The sequence below is a fragment of the Aegilops tauschii genome, chromosome 6, assembly GCF_002575655.3.
Source record: "Aegilops tauschii subsp. strangulata cultivar AL8/78 chromosome 6, Aet v6.0, whole genome shotgun sequence".
Lineage (NCBI taxonomy): Eukaryota > Viridiplantae > Streptophyta > Magnoliopsida > Poales > Poaceae > Aegilops > Aegilops tauschii.
This window is the reverse complement of record NC_053040.3, coordinates 193,738,629-193,761,792: the sequence shown is the minus strand read 5'-3', so window position 1 is coordinate 193,761,792 and position 23,164 is coordinate 193,738,629. Positions and strand designations below refer to the sequence as shown.

The following is a 23,164-nucleotide window of genomic DNA, read 5'->3' as shown; positions in this document are numbered from 1 at the left end:
GCGAGCTTGATCCTTGAAAGCGTACTCAACAGGTTCCTCGTTCATGAACTCATCTCCCGGCTCTACCCAAGACAAGAACACAAACAAACGGAACCACAATCAACCACGAGAAATGCACAAGCAACATGATGCAAAACATGTATGATATGCAAGATATGATATGCGATGCATATGCGTGCTCCGGAAGGAAAATGATGAACATGACAGTAACTTGGCAAACCAAGCATGCCACTGGAAAGATGAGATGATTTCGGTCGAAATCGATATAAAGATCACCGGAAACGGATGCACGGTTTGCAAATGGCAAGCAAAACAAAAATGACACGAATCTGCGATTAACAGCATGATAGCACTTAAAATGCAACAAACAACAATGCTACATCACTCCAACATAGCAACAAAGCACATAGCAGTAATATACAGGAGATGCTTGACAAAAGATGAACACTGAGCTACGGCTAGATCACAACATATCAAGCTCAAACAAGCAAGGCAAAAGTGCAAAAGATAACAGGTTCACAGACTTGGTGAAAAACTGGACATGGCAGAAAACAGTATCAGATAGCAATGTTCAGAGCACGAAATCAACATGCTACAGGAACTTAACATGGCAAAACTTGGCATGGAAGTATGATACTAAAAGCATATGACAAAAGTACATTACTGACCATAAGCCAAAAAGGAACAGAAGATATGATGGCAAGCATGTAAACATAGCAAGTTTCGTTATCAGGTTTCAGACTTAGCAGAAACAGAGCATGGCAGAAACAATAATATGTAGGCCACTTTGTGAGCTTGATGCACTCATCACAAAGCAACGCATGACAAAACAAGCATACCTACAGCAAGATGGCATGTTTATGAAGCTATCCATGGCAAGAACAAAAGCATAGCATGTATGGATCAACTGCAATAAGCTTGGCAAAATTGCTTATCATGTTAAGAATCTGTCAGAAATATTTTATAGCAAAAGTAGAGCAATATTGAGTCATGCTATGGCACTCCATAATTGCAAAAAAGGGCCGGAATGGATCAATTACAACAATAGCTACAAAACATCCTTACTGGACATCACCAAAATATGCATGGATCTCTCTGTAACATCTAGTTTACATGGCAACAAAATAACAGCAGACAAGGACTTGGAGAAATCACTAAGTCCCTGAAATCAGAAACATTACAGAGCCTACTTTGCATGCTTGTGCTAGTCACCACAGAGATCAAAAAAATACATGGCATACACCCTTGGAAAGATGGCATGGCATACAACAAAACACATGTAGAGCTCATGCCCATAAGATGCACAGATTAGATGATACAAAAATGACAAATCTCCAAGTTCTGATAAGAACCAGCAGATAACAGCAACTAGCCCTCTTACAACAGAGATTTGGGCATCAAGATGACCTCTAATGAACATGGTGCAATTGAACAAAATGTAGAGCATCGCGAGACGAACAAGCTGACATATTACACGCGTGAATCAGAGCTACATGCAAGGAGTTATGCACTAACGAACATGAGCATATGCTACATGCAAGGGGTTACCACCGAATTCCATCGGGTCTTGGGCTGAGCTGAAAGCCCGGTTCATCCAAAACTTCAAAGATACCTGCAGGCAGTCTATGTCAATTGTGGATTTGACTAACTGTAAACAGCAGGAGGGTGAATCCACGACTCACTGGGTTCGCCGGGTCAAGGAGATCATACATTCGTCAGATAAGATGGATGCCGGCTCTGCGGTCTTAATGTTGGAACAAAATTGTCGTTTCGTGCCCCTGAAGATGAAACTCGGACGGCTTAAGCGCGACTGCAGTGATATGGGTACGCTAATGGCGGCTCTTGTCAAGTACGCCGATTCCGATGGTACCAAGGATCCCCCTTCAGATGATGAAAGGGCAGGGAAGGGAAAGAAGAATGGCAATGGCAAGGGTCCTCAGTATAACCCGGGGAACCAAGGAGGAGGCAAGCGCAAGGCTGATGGCAGCCTAGAGTTTGTAGCCAACGCCAGCTCACAAGGTAATAACCAGCGACGCAAGGGGATGCCCCCTCCCCGAGGCGGCGGGTCAGGCCCGACATTGGAGCAACTGTTGAATGAGCCTTGTCCAAGGCACGGCTCTAGAGAGAAGCCAGCGACTCATTTATGGAAGGATTGTGCAATCATGAAGGCATTCAAGAGTTACAATGGCCCGGGCGGCGGCTCAGGCGCCGGCGGCTTTCATGGCCCGGGCGGCGGCTCAAATTCTAACCCTCAGAACGGTCAAGGGGGCTTTAATCAGCAGTCTGGCCAGGGTCATCAACAGCAGCAGGGAGGTTATCAGACCAATCCAAAGCAGCTTAGCGGTGGGCAGTATCATGTGTTTACCACCAGTCTATGCAAGCGAGATCAGAAGCTTCATAAGAGGGCCGCGAACGCTGTTGAGCCGGCAGTCCCACGCTACTTGCGGTGGTCAGAGCAACCTATAGTGTGGAGTAGGGAGGATCACCCTCCCCGGGTGGATAATCCGGGTCACTTGGCCCTGGTGGTGGCTCCTCAGGTGGGAGGATATAAGTTCACTAAGGTGCTCATGGACGGAGGCAGCAACATCAACATCCTCTATTATGAGACTTTTCGCCGGATGGGATTGGTTGATAAGAACCTCAGCCAGTCAAACACTATCTTCCATGGTGTGGTACCTGGTAAGTCGGCTTATCCGGTCGGCAAGATCGAGTTGGAAGTGGCCTTCGGAGATGAAAACAACTACAGGGTGGAAAAATTGACCTTTGAGGTGGTCAAGATAAGAAGTCCGTACCACGCTATATTTGGGCGGCCGGCTTACGCCAAATTCATGGCACGGCCGTGTTATGTTTACTTACAGCTCAAGATGCCGGGTCATAATGGGACCATCATGGTTCACGGCAGCCGGAAGGTGGCCTTGGAATGTGAGGAAGGCGATGCAGCTTATGCAGAGTCTGTTTGTGCAACAGAGGAGTTGAAGTTTTACAAGGACAATGTTGACCCAACAGATATGACATCTCTGAAAAAGCCGACTACGGAGCATGAGCCGGCGATGAAATTTAAGTCGGCTGATGAGACTAAACTTGTTGATTTCGTTCCAGGAGATTCATCTCAGCAGTTCAGAATCAGTGCCACTCTGGGTCCGAAATAGGAAAGCACGCTCATCGAGTTCATCCGTGAGAATAGGGACATCTTCGCATGGAAACCTTCTGACATGCCAGGTGTACCTAGAGAACTCGCTGAGCACACTCTCAATGTTGATCCGAAATTTAAGCCGGTCAGGCAGTTCCTTCGGCGGTTTAATGAAGAGAGGCGGAAAGCTATTGTTGAAGAGGTGGCCCGGCTCTTGGCGGCCGGGTTTATCGTTGAAGTCTTTCACCCAGAGTGGTTAGCTAACCCGGTGCTCGTGCTCAAGAAGAACGGCACTTGGCGGATGTGTGTGGACTACACGGACTTAAACAAGGCGTGTCCGGCTGATCCTTTTGCCCTTCCCCGTATTGATCAAATTGTTGATGCTACGGCAGGTTGTGCGCGCTTAAGTTTCTTGGATGCTTATTCCGGGTATCATCAGATTAAGATGGCAGTCAAGGACCAGGAGAAGACGGCGTTCATCACTCCCTTTGGAGCCTTCTGCTATGTGTCTATGCCCTTTGGACTCAAGTGTGCACAGGCGACTTACCAGCGTTGTGTACAGAACTGTCTTCATAAACAGATCGGGCGCAATGTTCACGCTTATGTGGACGATATTGTGGTTAAGTCCATAAAGGAGGAAACCTTGATAGATGATTTAAGGGAAACCTTTGATAATCTCCGGGTCTACAAGATGATGCTTAACCCGGCCAAGTGTGTTTTTGGTGTTCCTGCACGCAAACTCTTGGGTTTCTTGGTTTCTGACAGAGGCATTGAAGCTAACCCGGAGAAGATCAAGGCCATCACCTCCCTAGCTAAGCCGGCGTGTATAAATGATGTTCAGCGTTTGGCGGGTCGCATTGCTGCTTTAAGCCGGTTTATAAGCCGTTTGGGTGAGAAGGCCATGCCATTATATCAGTTGATGAAGAAAACTGATAACTTTGTCTGGAATGATGCAGCTAATATTGCCTTTGAGGATTTGAAGAAGCAGCTGGCAGAGCCCCCAGTCCTTGCTGCTCCGGTTGATAAGGAGCCCTTATTGTTGTATGTGGCTGCTAACGCACGAGCCGTCAGTGTGGCCGTGGTGGTGGAGCGCAAGGAAGAGGGTAAGGAGCATCCGGTTCAGCGGCCGGTTTATTATGTCAGCGAAGTGCTCATCGAGTCCAAGCATCGGTATCCGCATTGGCAGAAGCTTGTTTACGGTGTGTTCATGGCAAGCCAGAAACTTAAGCATTATTTTCAGGGTCATCCCATCACTGTGGTCAGTTCTGCCCCTCTTGGTGATATCATTCAAAACAGGGAGGCCACAGGGAGAGTGGCGAAGTGGGCTATAGAGCTTGGACCTCATGGTCTCAAGTATGTGCCGCGCACTGCTGTTAAATCTCAGGCTCTGGTGGATTTCATCAATGATTGGACAGAGTCACAAGTGCCCGAGCAAAAGCCGGATAACACATATTGGACTATTCACTTCGATGGGTCCCGGCAGTTGGAGGGCTCGGGGGCTGGAGTTGTATTGGCTTCCCCTAAGGGTGACAAGTTCCATTATGTGCTACAATTGATGTTTCCTTGCACTAACAATGCGGCTGAGTACGAGGCCTTGCTCCACGGCCTTCGGATGGCTAAGGAGATGAGCTTGAGCCGGGTGAGGTGTTTCGGTGACTCCGACTTGGTGGCTCAACAAGTATCAGGCAAGTGGGACTCTAAGGACCCTCTCATGGCGGCTTATCGCCGAGAAGTTGATGCCATTGCAGGGGACTTTCAGGGCTACCAGGTAGAGCACATTGATCGCAGGAAGAACAAGGCGGCTGATGCTTTAAGCCGGCTAGGCTCTCAGCGAAAGCCGGTGCCGCCTAATACTTTCCTGGATGTCCTGTATAATCCTTCTGTTAAGTTGCCTACAGAGGAAGATTTGGCTGTCCCTGACCCGGAGGCACGGCTAGTGGCGGCTCTCCATATCATACCAGACTGGACAATGCCATATCTGGCTTACATGACCCGGGGCGAATTGCCTGAGGATGAAACTTTGGCCAGGCAAATAACCCGGCGGGCTAAGTCAATGATTGTTATCGATGGCGAGTTGCATCATCGCAGTGTTACAGGGGCGTTTCAGCGTCGTGTTTCCCCTGAGGAAGGGCAAGAGATCTTGCGTGAGATTCATGAAGGGGATTGTGGCCATCACGCCGGCTCAAAGTCCCTTGTGGCCAAGGCTTTTCGTCATGGTTTTTATTGGTTAACGGCTCATGCTGATGCAGAGGACTTGGTCAGTAAGTGTGATGGTTGCCAAAGGTTCTCGCGACGGGCTCATGTACCGGCTCAAGAACTGAGGATGATCCCAATTACTTGGCCTTTTGCGGTCTGGGGGCTAGATATGGTTGGGCCTTTCAAAAGGTCCAAGGATAAGAAGACCCACCTTTTGGTGGCAGTTGACAAGTTTACCAAGTGGGTTGAAGCGGAGCCTGTTAGCAAGTGTGATGCAGCCACGGCGGTTCAGTTTATGAAAAAGGTGATCTTTCGCTTTGGTTTTCCACACAGCATTATAACTGACAATGGCACCAATCTCTCCAAAGGCGCCATGGAAGAGTTTTGCCAACGAGAGCATATCCGACTTGATGTTTCCTCAGTGGCTCATCCTCAATCCAATGGTCAAGCTGAGAGAGCTAATCAGGAGATTCTGAAGGGTATCAAGCCCCGGCTTTTGGTCCCTTTGCAACGGACGCCGGGTTGTTGGGTGGAGGAGTTGCCCTCCGTGTTATGGAGCATCAACACTACTCCTAACAGGTCTATAGGTTTTACGCCTTTTTTCATGGTTTATGGGGCAGAAGCAGTCCTCCCCAGTGACATCCGTCATGACTCACCTCGAGTGGCGGCTTATGTTGAGACGGATAATGAACAGGCGCGCCAAGATGCTCTTGACTTGTTGGACGAACAACGTGATGTCGCAGCAGCCCGTTCAGCGATTTACCAACAAGACCTGCGCCGTTATCATAGCCGCCGGGTTAAATCCCGGGTCTTCCAGGAAGGTGATCTCGTGCTCCGGCTCATCCAGGATCAGACAGATGCACACAAGCTATCCCCACCTTGGGAAGGGCCCTTTGTGGTCAGCAAGAATTTGCACAACGGGTCATATTACCTCATTGACATTCGGGAGCACAAAGATTCACGTAAGTCGGAGGAAGAGACCCGACGGCCGTGGAACATAGCTCAGCTTCGGCCTTACTACACTTGAGCCACCAGCTCTCATGATGTACATACTTCTCTCAGCCATGTATATATTATGATAAGCAATAAAGCAGGACCTCTGTCCTTTTTTCTCCTCCAAATGTGCACGTGTTGTTTTCATTGCAAGATTACATGGTAACTTGAAGGAGGATCCGGCTTATGATCGTATTCGAATCTAGCCGTAGGCAGTAAGGTCACTTGGGGGCTTCCTGTTCAAACATAGGTCGTATTCGAACCAAAGAGAACATAGCTGTCGATACCCATTTGATTGGCAAAGTGCCGAGCTCATTGAGGAGTTTTCTTTGATCATATTTGAATCTTAGTTTAAACCCTTTGAGAACCGACGTGGATCGTATTCGAATCAGTGTCGTAAAACAATTCTTAAAACCACTTGGGGGCTTCCTGTTCAAACATGGGTCGTATTCGAACCAAAGAGAACATAGCTGTCGATACCCTCTTGATTGGCATCGCCACACCCACTGGGGACTATATGATCGCATTCGAATCCTAGCATAACCCCTTTGGGCCGGGTCTCTGGTCGTATCCGAACCGGAAGCCCCTAAGTTCCTCTGCTTTATAGCAAGTTTCTTCTGATTATTTCAAAGTGTGTACGGCCGGGTCTCACTTTGCCGGCTTAACTTTGGTTTACAGTGTTAGTTGCACACAATGGGTGTCATTAAGACAAGTAAATCGGAATTAAGGTACCAACCTTATTACCCGGGTCATCTAAACCGGAAGTATGCTTGCAGGCCGCTAAGTGTGTTATTACGGCTGCATTAAGGATATAATTGAGGACCAGTCTTTTTTGATTCATATTCCGGGTTATATATCTAAAACATATGATTCTCAGGGCGGTAAGCCGCCTGGAGACTTGTGATTCGTCTTTCTATGCAGGATAGTTAAAGACAATTATTTGAGACTCAGGAGAATGAATGACCCGGAGAAATATAAAGGAGACAACTTCAATAAAACTTCAAGCATTTAAGGCATGCACGATGGCACGGCAAAGATAAAGTGTTGGTCCTACTCTATTACAAGACTCGTTGAGTCCAAAAGGGTGAGGCATTGTTTGGCAAACCGCCAGCAGAATTACGACGCTTGCTGGGTTGATGTCTCCGGCTCGTCTCTTTCTTCTCCTCCGGCTGTCCCCAAGGTCTGGAAAGTCGACGACTTCCAGTCGATGCCGCTCAGCGCCTCGAATTGGGCTTCCTCGTCAATTAACCCGGCCGGGTCAATCTCTGGGGCAAAGGTGTGCTGACGAGCCGGCGGAATTAAACTCAGAGCTTCATAGCGAGGGGTTGGAATCCTCTGATTTTCTGCGTTATAACCCGGCTGGTACTTGGTCAGATCTGTGTCGTTGCCAATAAGAGTGGCCACCGGGCGTACAGTCTTCACGCAAGCTGCGAAGTCCTTCTGATTAAAGGCGGTGCCGTCTTCCTTCAGGCTTGGGTAGCCGAGGGCGATGTCCGCCAGGTCTAGCTCTGGCAAGAACGCCTTGGCCCGGCTCAGCGCAGCGATTGCTCCGGTTCTCGCAGAGGCCCGTCGCAGCTCTTGGATCCGCTGAGGCAGAACGGCGAGCCGGCGCAGGACTTCTGCCAGGTGAGTCGGCACCTCGTTGGATAGGGCCACCACAGCTAAGGCACGCTGTGACCCGGTGTAGAGCTGCTTCACCAGGGCATGCACGGCCTTCAGCTTGGTTACCACGCTCTGGTTGAGGTTGGCACTTCTGGGACCTGTTTAACAGAATCAGATAAGCCGGCGACAGGGATGAATTATGAGATATAAACATTCTAAACATGATGAAAGCCGGTGAGGCGACTTACCGAAGATGGCGGCCACCATCTGGGACACCTGGCGCTTTAGGCCGGAGAGCTCGGCGGTCTTCTCGGAGAGAGTCTTCTCCGCCTGTTCAGCCCGGTTCACCAATCCGGCCTTCTCTTCGGCCCATGCCTTCCGCTCAGCGTCAAATTATGTCTTCAGTATCTCTTGAGCGGCGATGCTAGACACAAATTTGGCATTTGCCTTCCGGGTCTCCATCTCTTGCATCTGCAGCCGGCTCTTGAGATCAGCCATGTCAGCCTCTAGCTTCTTGCCAGCAGCCTGCATACATTTCCGGATTATGACATGAACAGTTACTATATAAATTTTAAGTCCCAAGCGTTTTCCAAGCAAAGACACTTGGCACTTGGGGGCTAATGCATATTGAACGTATCTATCTACAAGCTGCCGGCTCAGTTGAGTGAGCCGGAACCTAAGTCTACAACATATTTAATCATAAGTCGCCGACTTGGGGGCTAGCATGATAAAGGTAACTATGCAGTAAGTACGAGAATAGCAGAAGGATACCTCAGATTTTTGCTGGATCTGGTTCACCATGGCAACCTCTGCGTCCCGGCTCTTGTGCACTTGGCTGATGTAGCCAGAGACGAGCTCTCCAATGCTCAGGTTGGTGTGGTCGGAGAGGTCCAGGTTCACCCGGTGGGGCTGCAGTAACTCCCCCTTAGCGGAGCACTTAGCCAGTGCGGTAGGTCTCCCCGGCTCAACAAATGCCGTCCGGGTGATTACCACGTCCAGGTCATTTGTTGGTTGAGCCGAGCCGGAGGCCTCCGGGTCAGCAGAAGCTTCTACAGGTGCCGTGTCCATTGGAGTGGTGGCTTCGGGGGCGGAGGCAGCTGGCGCTTCTTGGACCGTCACCTCCGGCTCAGGCAAATCCGGCACTCCGGCCGACTTGGTTTTCTTCGCCCTCTTGGTGAGCTTTGCCTGGGCACTGAAAGAACAACAAAGGTTAGTATAAAAAGTATGAGCAAGGACCAGAACAAATATAAGAGGGTTATCATTACCCGGGCACGGTCTTGAAAGCCGGAAGACTCGACTGCATAGAGTCGCCCGAAGAGGGGGAGGTCTCCTGATAATTGGAGTCAGAAGAATTGAGTGGCTGACGGATAACACCCGCCAATGGATGAAAAGGGTACAAGTGGGAAATAACCTCAGTTCGGCGTTTCCTTGATGCGTCAGGTAACCCGGAGGAGAGGTCGGTGTCCTTGTTGGTCCGGGTGTGACGCCGGCTTTCATGAACCTGTTGCTTCAAAATAAATTGAGGGTCTTGGTAAGCTAAAGGATGTGAAAAGCTTACTTTCCGGGTTACCCTTCGGACTTTCAGCTTTGGCAAGGACTCCGAGTCGGAGGAAAGTGACATTACCTCTTCAACCACCGGGTTACTTGCGCCGGTGTCATCCTGTCAATGAGCAAGTATTGATAAGGCGGACAGCAACAAATAACAAGTACAGCAAGGATTTAAAGGCTCAGGGGTTACCTCTGACTCGGAGCTGTCGCTTAATTGCATCAGCTCTGAAGCAGTAGGCCTGCTTCCTTTCTTGCGAGGGGCGGCTTTCTTCGCCTTCCTGGCCTTCTTGGCCGCCTCATGGTCGTATTTGACCCGCCAATACTTATCATCAGCCTGAAAAATGCAATGAGGTTTCCTTAAAACAATTCAGATGAAAGTCATGTATAGATAAGATGTTCAGATCAGCGGCTTACCGCTGGGGCTGGGTTGGTCTTGCAGAAGGGGGCCAGCCCGGTCCTTCCGCAGTCTGCCAGGCTCTCGTTCAAAAGAGCCTTGGTCATCTCTTCTGCAACGTCTTCAGGAAGATCGTTGCGGCCGTGTCTCTGAGGGTCATCTTTTCGGCCCGTGTACTCACACATTAAGCCGGGGCGGCGGCTCAATGGGATCACCCGCCATGAGATCCAGACCCAAACCAGGTCGATTCCATTCAGACCATTGCCCAGGAGAGCCTTGATCTTGTTGATAGTGGGGAGCAGAGGTTGGCGCTCCGCTTGAGTCAGCTTGTCTGACAGTGGGTGAGTCGGCTCCAGACGCGAAGGGCGAAAGCCGGGCAACGGACTCTCGTCAGCCGGCGACGTGTCTTGGCAGTAAAACCACGTCAGATTCCAGTCCTTGGGGTGGCTGGGCGGCTCTGCGTAAGGGAAAAGGCAGTCCCTACGCCGCTGGATGGAGATGCCACCTAACTCCAGACTTGGCCCATTGGCGCACTCATTCTGACGGTTCAAGTAAAAAAGCTCTCTGAAGAGCAGCAGACTAGGTTCTTCTCCAAGGTAAACCTCGCAGAATACTTGGAAGTTGCAGATGTTGGACACTAAGTTGGGTCCTATATCTTGAGGCCGCAAATCGAAGAAGCTTAGAACGTCTCTAAAAAACTTTGAGCCGGGCGGTGCGAAGCCCCGGCTCATGTGATCCGCAAAAATCACTACCTCCCCATCCTTTGGCTGTGGTCTCTCTTCTGACGGGTCAGGGGCACGGTAGGACATGACGTCTTTCTTGGGCAGATATCCAGACTTAACAAATTCTGCTAATGTATCACTGGTGACATTGGATCTCATCCAGTTGCAAGTGATGGAGGCCTTGGGAGCTTTGGGAGGCATGGTGAAAGTCGGCAGTCTATGACAAAAGTAAAAATGTCCGGGTTAACTATGAGCCGGAAGAAATCTACAGTTCCATGTCAATGTGGCGGCTTATGAAGGGGACTAATGGTATACACTTAAGTGCATCGGGTTATTTAAGCCGCTGAGGGATTGAGAGTAATTTGATTGTCTACAGGCCTTATCACAGCTAAGCCGGCAATTTTTATGGCGCATGGCTTTCTTTAAGCCGGAAGGTTCTACGGCGCGTGGTTTCTTTAAACCGGAACTGTAAACCGCCAGATTCAATGATTGCAGTTTTTTACTAAGTGTGGTAAAACAGGTTTCACACATCGCAGTAAAACTTTTGGATCAAAATGGTCGGATAAAAGAAAAGTTTCTAGACCTAGAAACAGACGCGCGGATGTTCTTGAGCTCGAACGAGGCCTTTATGCAGTGAAAAGAGACCTACTGGCATTTGAAATGAGTACTAAACAACCGCCGTACTAGTTCTATACAAGGCTAAGATCAAACAGGGGCAGTAACTATGAGAACTACCGGAGCTTGTGGGCGACGGCGACGAACACGGACGAACACGGATGAACCCTACTGTAGATCTGCGCTACGGGGTAGTGAGGACTTACCGGTGCTGAAGAGGTGCGGGGGTCGCCGCCGTTTGTCTGGATCGAGTCAGGGTGATGCAGCGGCCAAGGTTGACGAAGACCGGGGGCGAGGCGACGGCGGCAGAGTTCGAGCTCGGGTCGAGGAGCAGTGGCGCGAGGAGGAAGAAGGGTGGCAGAGAAGCCCGTCGGGCCGGCCTATTTATAAGGGCGAGCTCATGAGTGGGCGCGAGGATCAAGGAGTCCACGGCGTGGTTATCTCCTCATGAAACGCCTCGATTTTCGGGATGACAGTAAATGCAAAGATCCGTTGCGGATCTGGCGGAGTAAAAAACGGGTTTAATGGAAGATGACATCACGGCGGATTATCCGGAGTCCAGAGGATGACATCACGCCGGGTTATGGCCTTCACACGATTGTAAGCCGGAGGTTTTCTGTTGAATGAATGGAAGATTGACATGAGCCGGCTCAAATCAATCTGGGGCCTAATGTTGAGGATATAGACCTTAGAGTCACCCGCCAGGAGGGGCCGGGTTACTCTAATGGTCATTGCCAGAAGCCCGACGCCAAGCTTAAAGACGGTGGGCCGAAGATGGGCTTAAGACCCGGATATGGCTTAAAAGCCCGTAGTTATAATCATTATTATGGTAGAACTTGTAGTGTAAGGCAAGAATAGTTGAGAGTCCGAGCCGGACACTCTTATGAGCCGGCCGGGACTCTGAGAGCTGCTGGGCGTCAGCCTCCCTATATAAAAGGAGGACCCGGCAGCGGTTTAGGAACGAGAACAATCTCATCGAGAGCCGGGCATAGCAGTTTAGCTCCTGGCGATCGTAACCCTAATCAATACCACCTCTAACTGGACGTAGTCTTTTACCTTCACCGTAAGGGGCCGAACCAGTATAAACCCTTGTGTTCCTTGTCCCGCATTAACCCCTTCAAGCTTCCTACTTGCGATGGCTCCACGACTAAGTCCTAGCTCGAGGACATCTGCTGTGACAATTCCACGACACCTGTCGAGATCCCGCTACATCTACCACCACGCCGTCGTGCTGCTGGATCTCCATCAACCTCTCCTTCCCCCTTGCTGGATCAAGAAGGAGGAGACGTCGCTGCTCCGTACGTGTGTTGAACGCGGAGGTGTCGTCCGTTCGGCACTCGGTCATCGGTGATTTGGATCACGGCGAGTACGACTCCATCAACCCCGTTCATTGGAACGCTTCCGCTCGCGATCTACAAGGGTATGTAGATGCACTCCTTTCCCCTCGTTGCTAGTATACTCCATAGATGGATCTTGGTGATGCGTAGGAAATTTTAAAATTCTGCTACGATCCCCAACAGTCTCTTGCATCCGAGCATTTTCCCCGTTGTCCGTTTTGCAATCCGGCACTCCCTCCTCCTCCGGCGCACCCCTCTTGTTTTCGTTTCGTGAGCAGGTGTTAAACGTTCTCGGAATGAACCGAGGCTTGTCAAGTGGCATTGGTATACCACCGGTAGACCACAGGTCAAGTTTCGTTCCATTTGGAGGTCGTTTGGTACTCCAACGGTTAACCGGGTAACCGCAAAGTCCGTTTGTGTGTTGCAGCAAAACCCCCTCTCTAACCAGCCCAAAACCCCTCTAAGTCATCTCCATGCTCTAGGTCTTCGATCACGATCGTGTGGGCAAAAACCGCACTCTGTTTGGAGTCTCCTAGCTCCCTCTAGCTATAATATGTGCCTCCCCCGTCCAAATCACAGTTGAAACCCTAGAAAACTCCTCCCGTCGCCGCCGGAAACGTCCGGTCGCCGCCGGACGCATCCGCGCCGCCGCGCCCAGCCATTCCCGCGCTGCCACGTGGCGCGCCACCGCTCCCCGCCGCCGCCGGCCCGCGAGCCCGCGCGGGGCCCACCGGGCCCGTTCGCCGCGCCCGCGGTCGCCGCCTCCCGAGCGCCGCCCGCTCCTCCGCCGTCCCGCCCGCGTCGCCCGGCCGCCGATCGCCGCCGCCTCCCCGCCGCCGGCGTGCCCGCGCAAGCCCGCCTTCGCCGCCCCGCGCCTCCCGAGGACCCCGCCGCCGTCGCCCTCTCCTCCTCCCGTCGCCGGTCGCCGTCTCCCTCCACTCCCTCCGGTCGTCCTCTCCTTCTCCAGCTCCGAACGCCGCGCCCCCTCGAGCTCCGGCGAGCTCGCGCCGACGCCCCGGCCAGATCCCGATCTGGTCAACACTCGGGTTGACTTTCTCTCCTTCCCCCGAAATTTCACCAAGTCTCAAGTATTTTACAGTACTTGCCCCTGTTCATCGCATCATAACTCTCTGCATATAGCTCCGTTTCGAGCATTTAATATATCAAAATGTTCCTCTCATGATGCTCTTCATTCTGTTCCATTGCATCATGTTCATTTGAGTCCATCTTGATGCCCAAATCTCTGATGCAAGAGTGCTAGTTGCTGTCATCTGCTGTTACTTATCAGAACTTGGTGATTTGTTATTTTTGTTGCTTTTATTCTACGCATCTTATGGGCATGAGCTCTACATGTGCTTTGTTATATGCCATGTCATCTTTCCAGGGGTGTATGCCATGTATTTTTGTGATCTCTGTGGTGACTAGCACAAGCATACAAACTAGGCTCCGTAATGTTTCTGATTTCAGTGACTTGGTAGTTTTTCTATGACTGCTATTATTTTGTTGCTATGTATCCATGTGTCTACAGAGAGATCCATGCTCCTTTTGAAGATGTTCAGTAAGGATGTATTGTAGATATTGTTGTCATTGATTCATTCCTGCCCTTGTTTGAAATTATGGAGTGCCATAGCATGACTCAATCTTGCTCTACTTTTGCTATAAAATATTTCTGGCAGATTCTTAACATGATATTCAATTTTGCCAAGCTTGTTGTAGTTGTTTCATACATGCTATGTATTTGCTCTTGCCAGGGTTAGCTTCATAAACATGCCATCTTGCTGTAGGTATACTTGTTTTGTCATGAATTGCTTTGTGGTGAGTGCATCAACCTCCCAAAGATGCCTTCATATTATTGTTTCTGCCATGCTCTGTTTTCTGCCAAGTCTGAAACCTGTTAACGAAACTTGCTATGTTTACGTGGCTGCCATAATATCTACTGGTCCTTTTTGGCTTAGGGTCAGTAAGGGCCTTTTTTCGTACGCATTTAGTAGAATACTGCCATGCCTTGTTTTGCTATGTTAAGTTCTTGTAGCATGTTGATTTCGTGCTCTGAACATTGCTACCTGATGCTGTTTCAGCCATGTCCAGTAATTTCTCTAAGTCTGTGAACCTGTTATCTTTTGCACTTTTGCCATGCTTGTTTGAACATGTTGTGGTGTGAACTAGCCGTAGCTCAGTGTTCATCTTTTGTCAAGAATCTCCTGTAGATTTCTGTCATATGCTTTGTTGCTACGTTGGAGTGCTGCAGCATTGTTACTTGTTGCATTTTAAGTGCTATCATGCTGTTAATCACAGATTCGTGTCATTCTTGTTTTGCTTGCCATTTGCAAACCGTGCATCCGTTTCCGGTGATCTTTATATCGATTTCGACCGAAATCATCTCATCTTTTCAGTGGCATGCTTGGTTTGCCAAGTTACTGCCTTGTTCACCATTTTCCTTCCGGAGCACGCATATGCACCGCATATCATATCTTGCATATCATTCTTGTTTTGCTTGTGCATTTCCCGTGATTGATTGTGGTTCCATTTCTTGTGTTCTTGTCTTGGGTAGATCCGGGAGACGAGTTCGTGAACGAGGAACCTGTTGAGTACGCTTACGAGGATCAAGCTTTCGACAACTCTGAGAACCTTGCAGGCAAGATGACCATACCCTCGAAATCACTTCTATCTTTGCGTTGCTAGTTGTTCGTTCTATTGTCATGCTGCGCTACCTACCACTTGCTATATCATGCCTCCCATATTGCCATGTCAGCCCCTAACCATCCTTTCCTAGCAAACCGTTGTTTGGCTAAGTTACCGCTTTTGCTCAGCCCTTCTTATAGCGTTGCTAGTTGCAGGTGAAGTTGAAGTTTGTTCCATGTTGGAACATGGATATGTTGGGATATCACAATATCTCTTATTTAATTAATGCATCTATATATTTGGTAAAGGGTGGAAGGCTCGGCCTTATGCCTGGTGTTTTGTTCCACTCTTGCCGCCCTAGTTTCCGTCATACCGGTATTATGTTCCTTGAGTTTGCATTCCTTACGCGGTTGGGTGATTTATGGGACCCCCTTGACAGTTCGCCTTGAATAAAACTCCTCCAGCAAGGCCCAACCTTGGTTTTACCATTTGCCACCTAAGCCTTTTTTCCCCCGGGTTTTCGCGAGCCCGAGGGTCATCTTTATTTTAAACCCCCGGACCAGTGCTCCTTCGAGTGCTGGCCCAAACTGGGCGATGTCCGGCGCCCCCTGGGCAACCAGGGTCTATGCCAACCCGACGCCTTGCCCATCCGGTGTGCCCTGAGAACGAGTTATGTGCAGCTCCTATCGGGATTTGTCGGCACATTCGGGTGGCTTTGCTGGTCTTGTTTTACCATTGTCGAAATGTCTTGTAAACCGGGATTCCGAGACTGATCGGGTCTTTCCGGGAGAAGGTTTATCCTTTGTTGACCGTGAGAGCTTATGATGGGCTAAGTTGGGACACCCCTGCAGGGTATTATCTTTCGAAAGCCGTGCCCGCGGTTATGAGGCAGATGGGAATTTGTTAATGTCCGGTTGTAGAGAACTTGTCACCTGATTTATTTAAAATACATCAACCGCGTGTGTAGCCGTGATGGTCTCTTCTCGGCGGAGTCCGGGAAGTGAACACGGTTTGAGTTATGAATGACGTAAGTAGGAGTTCAGGATCACTTCTTGGTCATTACTAGATGACGACCGTTCCGCTGCTTCTCTTCTCGCTCTCTTTTGCGTATGTTAGCCACTATATATGCTTAGTGCCTGCTGCAGCTCCACCTCATTTCACCATCCTTTCCCATAAGCGTAAATAGTCTTGATCTCGCGGGTGTGAGATTGCAGAGTCCTCATGACTCACAGATTCTACCAAAACAGTTGCAGGTGCCGACGATGCCAGTGCAGTTGATGAGATCGACCTCAAGTGGGAGTTCGATGAGGAACGTGGTCGTTACTATGTGTCTTTTCCTGATGATCAGTAGTGGAGCCCAGTTGGGACGATCGGGGATCTAGCATTTGGGGTTATCTTATTTTCATTTGGTTTTGACCGTAGTCGGTCTATGTGTGTATTTTGGATGATGTATGAATTATATTTATGGATTGTGTGAAGTGGCGATTGTAAGCCAACTCTCGTTATCCCATTCTTGTTCATTACATGGGATTGTGTGAAGATGACCCTTCTTGCGACAAAACCACAATGCGGTTATATCTCTAAGTCGTGCCTCGACACGTGGGAGATATAGCCGCATCGTGGGCGTTACAGTTGTTTTGCAAAAAGCTATTTTTTCCTGATAACTACATAATATAATAGCCAAATTTTAATTATGTCTTACTACAATTAAATACATATGGTTGAATTGGGCAATCCAATTCTAACCTTTCCCAATTATTAAGTTTTCCACTCAATTTTTATTAAACTATCATCTGTCAAGATCATCCAACAACTGTAATGGCATAGTCGCTCAAATTTGTCCATAACCGGGGACACGGCTAATCATGATTAGTTTTAATACTCTGCAGAGTTTTGTACACTTTACCCACTAGACCCAATCCGAAGATTGAGACGAAGTCTTTCAGAAGAGGTTCCCTTAACCACCTGACGGCCACATCCCACCTACATATGCTACATCTGTCGACACTATCTGGGCAAGGGTCACAACAACTGATCAACTAAGCCAGAGCACATGGAAGCTACTAGTCAGTAAGTATGTCTGATCTTTTTGAACCTGGGCGGCATTCCACTTAGGGTGCACTCTCACGGGCACATGGCCTTAGAAAAGGTGCAAGACCCCATGATGCCTTCCCTCAACACCAAGAAATACCACATCCGCCCAGAGGTGAATTAACATCCTTAAATACTACTCAAGTTGTTATATATATAATCCTCACATAAACTCAATGTATACACGAACCACCCCCGTCTACAAAGCATAGCAAAACTACAACTACCACGATATGCATTGACGGGAAGATATCTCAAGAGCATAGCCAAAATAATATAGTATTCCTATACATGCATATATTCATAGTGTGGTATAACTACATGCATAGAAAACAATAGGTAAAGGATGATCAACATGTAACTTGCCTGTAAGTTTGATGAAGTTCGTCGCACTCACAATTCCTGATAATTCTACTCGTCGCGCTGCGAGCAATCTATCGCAAAAGAAAGAATCCAAATAAACAACCATGCCATATAGAAGAACCAAAAGAACAACAAAACAAATATGGCAAGGTTAAACAAAATCATATATATTTAGGCTTAATTTATAATATGGGTCTCGAGGTCCTACAAGGTGAAAGGTGGAAGGATAAACTCACAAGACTTAATACAAAAGAAGACATTACTATAAAAGCTTATGTTTGAGATAATATGGAACAAGGTCAAAAGTATTCGGAGAACAAAATGAGAGTTGTTTGACATATTGCATATGACATATGAATTCATTCGCAAAAAGAATGAATTGAATGGAAGCACTACAACTCAAATTATAGTGAGATAAAGTTTGAATTGAATTTAAATTGAAACAGGTCAAAAGTATTTGAAATTTGAGTTTATGAGATACGACCAGCAAGTATTTGGTACCAAGTTTCAGACGAAAAAGGAATCAATTGAATAGGATATACAGTTCTCCCGATATGATCAAATGAAGGTATGAATTCAAATTTGAATTGGTCAAATTTGAAATATTTAAAAGTTGGAAATTATGGATTCACTAGAAAGAGGGCTTTGGTACGAAACCAACGCAATTGGATTCATCGAAAACGGGGTTGCCGTTGAAAAGTTATGATTAACTGAATTCTAGGGGCCTATCTGTAAAATTATAGAACCCATTTCGGCTGAGAAAGAATTATAAAAAATCAAACGGACACGTCGCAGCACGTGATTGCCTGATACCTATTCGGCTGAAATAAAACACAGGCCGTCAGATCAAGATGTCATCAACGGTTGAGGTTATATTGGATTGAGGGTTTGGGACACAGGGGAAATTTCTCACCGAAAAGTTCGCGGGAGTTGAAAAAAACTACGCGAACGGCTCGGACTTAGAGCATACAATCGCAGGAGAGGCTCTCGGAGATCGGGATTGGCGCCATGGGATTTCGTGGATCGCGTTGGAGAGTATGGTGGCGTAGAGGACGACCTGGGCCTTCTCCCGTGACGGAGGCGACCGGCTGGAATGACGATGGTGAAGATGGGATCTGGGTCAGGGTTGATTCGGTCCTTATGGTGCTCCCCTGTGAGAACTAGGAGGTCAGGGCGGTGCACAGTAACTTGAAGGAGGCGAAGGGAAGCTCGGCGAGGAGAGAGGCTTACGGGGCGGCCGGAATTCGTCGCCGGAGAAACTTCAGGCGGCACATCTTGGCGAGGACCGTGCGCTCGGTTTCGAGGGAAAACTCGAGCGGAGGTTACGGGAATTGGACGAGGGGATCTAGGGGATTCAGTCGGTGCCCACAGATTCGATCGAGGGGGTTAGAGGTCAGGCGGATCGCCTTTGACTGGTTCGGTCACGGTGACACTGACGTGCGTGAACAGGAGTTCGTGGGTAGGTAGGAGATGACGGGCGGGTCCTGCTGTCATAGGAAGAGAGGGAGTAGAGAGGCAGACAGGTGGGGCGCGACTCTGACGTGGGCGAGCTGGGCCGATGATGAGCTGCGGTTGCTATTGGCCTTCTGCGTTGTAGGTTCGGACAAAATAATCTATCGTTCCTTTTAACTCTCAGGGTTGCGTCAACTACTATAAAACGTCTACTGATGAACTGTAGCTTCCTCTAGGTTTCTTCCTTCAACAAGATTGTGCTTGCTTCTTGGTGGATCCTGATGTCTGTGGGTTTAGCTTGAACTCATCCCTAGGTTGCATCCATCTTCACTCCATTCTCGGGATTTGCAAGCAATGTAGTAAATCTTCTCATGCAGGTCTTGGGTTTAAGGAAAGATAGAATATATAGAGAGATGGATACCCATACAAGCATCACACTAGTTTTCAAAATAAGTTTTGACGTGCGCTGTCAGTAAAACAAACACAATGACAGCTCACAAAACACATCTAACGATATACATATATAGAAATCTTGTATCCTCAAAGTCTTCAATGTTTGTAGCTTTTGTCTTGCATCAACGAAGAAATCTTCATAACACCAAGTCTTCTCGTAGCTTGCTCTCCTTGAATCTTGAAGCACACTAAATAGATAGGGGTCTATAACAACGCAAACTTATTCCGCTCGCAAAATAAATCGCAAAGCACATCACACAACATCAATCAATAAAAAGCACAAAAGTCACACCACACAAGCAAATCCTACAGGTAAGCTCATGTCCACAAGAGATATGATCTCATCATACTACGCGTGAATCTTTTATCAAAATTAAATCAGTAGTGGTGGTCTGAATCTAAGCTTTGCCCTTCTCATCTAAATTAACCATGAAGATCATCTAGCAATCTAAAATTTAGTCATTCTTGAGTCGCGCAAAATACTTCTTCCATGAATTTCCCTCACTCTTCATTGTAGCATTGCTTCCCAAACATTACATCTTCAGTGGCAGGGGTGAATGGGGCTACTATAGGATGGCCAGCTACTTTAAGATAAGATGAGAAGTTTAGAAAATGAATGGTAGATGAGAAATACGAGTATGATAGTGAGTGATCAAGAAGTGATACAATAATTTGTTCCTATGGTTTTTCCTAGTCCATTCTAAGGGTTACGACCTACAGTCAACATGGGCTCTGATAACATCTAACGACACGAACATGATAAGATTCGATGTCTCTGTGCTCACTGTGCTAGTCCCTGGATCAATAGCTAGCACATACAGTACAAGATGTAATATAAAGAATAAACCACATGTCATAATATTACATCGTAGATCCAGAATTTAATATAATACATACCTGCATAGCTCAAGCTAGCATACAAACAAAATGCAGCAGAAAAACAAATAAAATTTCCTTGGAATCCATCAACACCACAGGCAAATGTCGAGTATAGACATCGTAACCCTACATCGTATCACTCACTCGACGTATAAAATCTACAACGTGAAACGTTGCAGCCACGAAGGGTCAATACTTTGAATGTATTGGCAAGTCACACAATCAATGATATAACAGACCTACTTCTATATGCAAGGTATATCAAGAGGATAATGTAGTGGTTCTTTTGCAGAAAGCTAATTTTTTTCCTTATAACTACATAATATAATAGCCAAATTTTAATTATGTCTTGCTACAATTAAATACATATGGTTGAATTGGGCAATCCAATTCCAACCTTTCCCAATTATTAAATTTCCCACTCAATTTTTATTAAAGTATCAACTGTCAAGATCATCCAACAACTGTAATGGCATAGTCGCTCAAATTTGTCCATAACCGGAGACACGGCTAATCATGATTAGTTTCAATACTCTGCAGAGTTTTGTACGCTTTATCCACTGGACCCAATCCTAAGATTGAGACGAAGTCTTTCAGAAGAGGTTCCCTTAACCACCTGACGGCCACATCCCATCCACATATGCTACATCTGTCGACATTGTCTGGGCAAGGGTCACAACAACTGATGAATTAAGCCAGAGCCCATATAGCCAGTGGTCGCACATGGAAGCTACTAGTCACTAAGTATGTCTGATCTTTTTGAACCTGGGCGGCATTCCACTTAGGGTGCACTCTCATGGGCGCATGGCCTTAGAAAAGGTGAAAGACCCCACGATGCCTTCCCTCAAGACCAAGCAATACCACTTCTGCCCAGAGGTGAATTAACATCCTTAATTACTACTTAAGTTGTTATATATATAATCCTCACATAAACTCAATGTATACACGAACCACCCATGTCTACAAAGCATAGCAAAACTACAACTACCACGATATGCAATGACGGGAAGATAGCTCAACAACATAGCCAAAATAATATAATATTCCTATACATGCATATATTCATAGTGTGATATAACTACATGCATGGAAAACAATAGGTAAAGGATGATCAACATGTAACTTGCCTGTAAGTTTGATGAAGTTCGTCACACTCACAATTCCTGATAATTCTACTCGTCATGCTCCGAGCAATCTATCGCAAAAGAAAGAATCCAAATAAACAACCATGCCATATAGAAGAACCAAAAGAACAACAAAACAAATATGGCAAGGTTAAACAAAATCATATATAGTTAGGCTTAATATATAATATGGGTCTCGGGGTGCTACAAGGTGAAAGGTGGAAGGATCAACTCACAAGAGTTAATACAAAAGGAGACATTACTATAAATCTTATGTTTGAGATAATATGGAAGAAGGTCAAAAGTATTCGGAGAACAAAATGAGAGTTGTTTGACATATTGCATATGACATATGAATTCATTTGCAAAAAGAATGAATTGAATGGGAGCACTACAACTCAAATTATAGTGAGATAAAGTTTGAATTGAATTTAAATTCAAACAGGTCAAAAGTATTTGAAATTTGAGTTTACGAGATACGACCAGCAAGTATTTGGTACCAAGTTTCAGACGAAAAAGGAATCAATTGAATAGGATATACAGTTCTTCTGATATGATCAAATGAAGGTATGAATTCAATTTTGAATTGGTCAAATTTGAAATATTTAAAAGTTTGAAATTATGGATTCACTAGAAAGAGGGCTTCGGTACGAAACCAACGCAATTGGATTCATAAAAAACGGAGCTGTCGTTGAAAAGTTATGATTAACTGAATTCCAAGCGCCTATCTATAAAATTACATAATCAATTTCGGCTGAGAAAGAATTATTAAAAAAAACAAAGGGACACGTCGCAGCACGTGATTGCCTGATAGCTGTTCAGCTGAAATAAAACACAGGGCGTCAGATCAAGGTGCCATCAACGGCTGAGGTTATATTGGATTGAGGGTTTGGGACAGAGGGGAAATTTCTCACCGGAAAGTTTGCCGGAGTTGAAAAAAAAACTACGCGAACGGCTCGTACTTAGAGCATACAGTCGCAGGAGAGGCTCTCGGAGCTCGGGATAGGCGCCACGGGATTTCGTGGATCGCGTTGGAGAGTATGGTGGCGTAGAGGACGACCTGGGCCTTCTCCCGTGACGGAGGCGACCGGCTGGAACGGCGGTGGCGAAGATGGGAGCTGGGTTGGGGTTGATTCGGTCCTTATGGTGCTCCCCTGCGAGAACTAGGAGGTCAGGGCGGTGCACAGAAACTTGAAGGGGGCAAAGGGAAGCTCGGCGAGGAGAGAGGCTTACGGGGCGGCCGGAATTCGCCGCCGGAGAAACTTCAGGCGGCAGATCTTGGCGAGGACCGTGTGCTCGGTTTCGAGGGCAAACTCGAGTGGAGGTCACGGGAATCGGACGAGGGGATCTAGGGGATTCGGTCAGTGCCCACGGATTCGATCGAGGGGGTTAGGGGTCGGGCGGATCGCCCTTGACTGGTTCGGTCGCGGTGGCACTGTTGTGCGTGAACAGGAGTCCGTGGGGAGGTAGGAGATGACGGGCGGGTCCCGCTGTCATAGGAAGAGAGGGAGTAGAGAGGCAGACAGGTGGGGCGCGACTCTGACGTGGGCGAGCTGGGCCGATGATGAGCTGCGGTTGCTGTCGGCCTTCTGCGCTGCACGCTGCTCGCGTGCAGGCGATAGATAACAACTGGGCTGCTGCAG

At 47.7% G+C, this 23,164-nt stretch overlaps 1 protein-coding gene and 1 long non-coding RNA gene across 3 annotated transcripts; both read right to left on the bottom strand.

Annotated features, from left to right (window-relative positions):
* Window positions 1–7,279: 7,279 nt before the first annotated feature.
* LOC141025597 (uncharacterized) lies at window positions 7,280–9,424 on the bottom strand. The gene is made up of 5 exons (XM_073501279.1): window positions 9,333–9,424; window positions 9,187–9,251; window positions 8,693–9,113; window positions 8,170–8,446; window positions 7,280–8,079 (listed from the first exon to the last, which is right to left on the bottom strand). Exons 2-4 carry the CDS (start codon window positions 9,222–9,224, stop codon window positions 8,315–8,317), a joined length of 591 nt encoding a protein of 196 aa, XP_073357380.1. The 5' UTR covers window positions 9,225–9,251; window positions 9,333–9,424; the 3' UTR covers window positions 7,280–8,079; window positions 8,170–8,314.
* A 5,439-nt stretch (window positions 9,425–14,863) lies between these two features.
* LOC120966366 (uncharacterized) lies at window positions 14,864–23,040 on the bottom strand. Of its 2 annotated transcripts, none has more exons than XR_005759881.3 (3): window positions 22,755–23,040; window positions 22,436–22,675; window positions 14,864–21,592 (listed from the first exon to the last, which is right to left on the bottom strand). It is a non-coding gene; the product is annotated as an uncharacterized lncRNA (long non-coding RNA). The 2 variants fall into 2 exon arrangements; XR_005759880.3 differs by lacking the exon at window positions 14,864–21,592 and adding an exon at window positions 22,221–22,343 and having other exon boundaries at window positions 22,755–23,039.
* Between the last annotated feature and the right edge of the window lie 124 nt (window positions 23,041–23,164).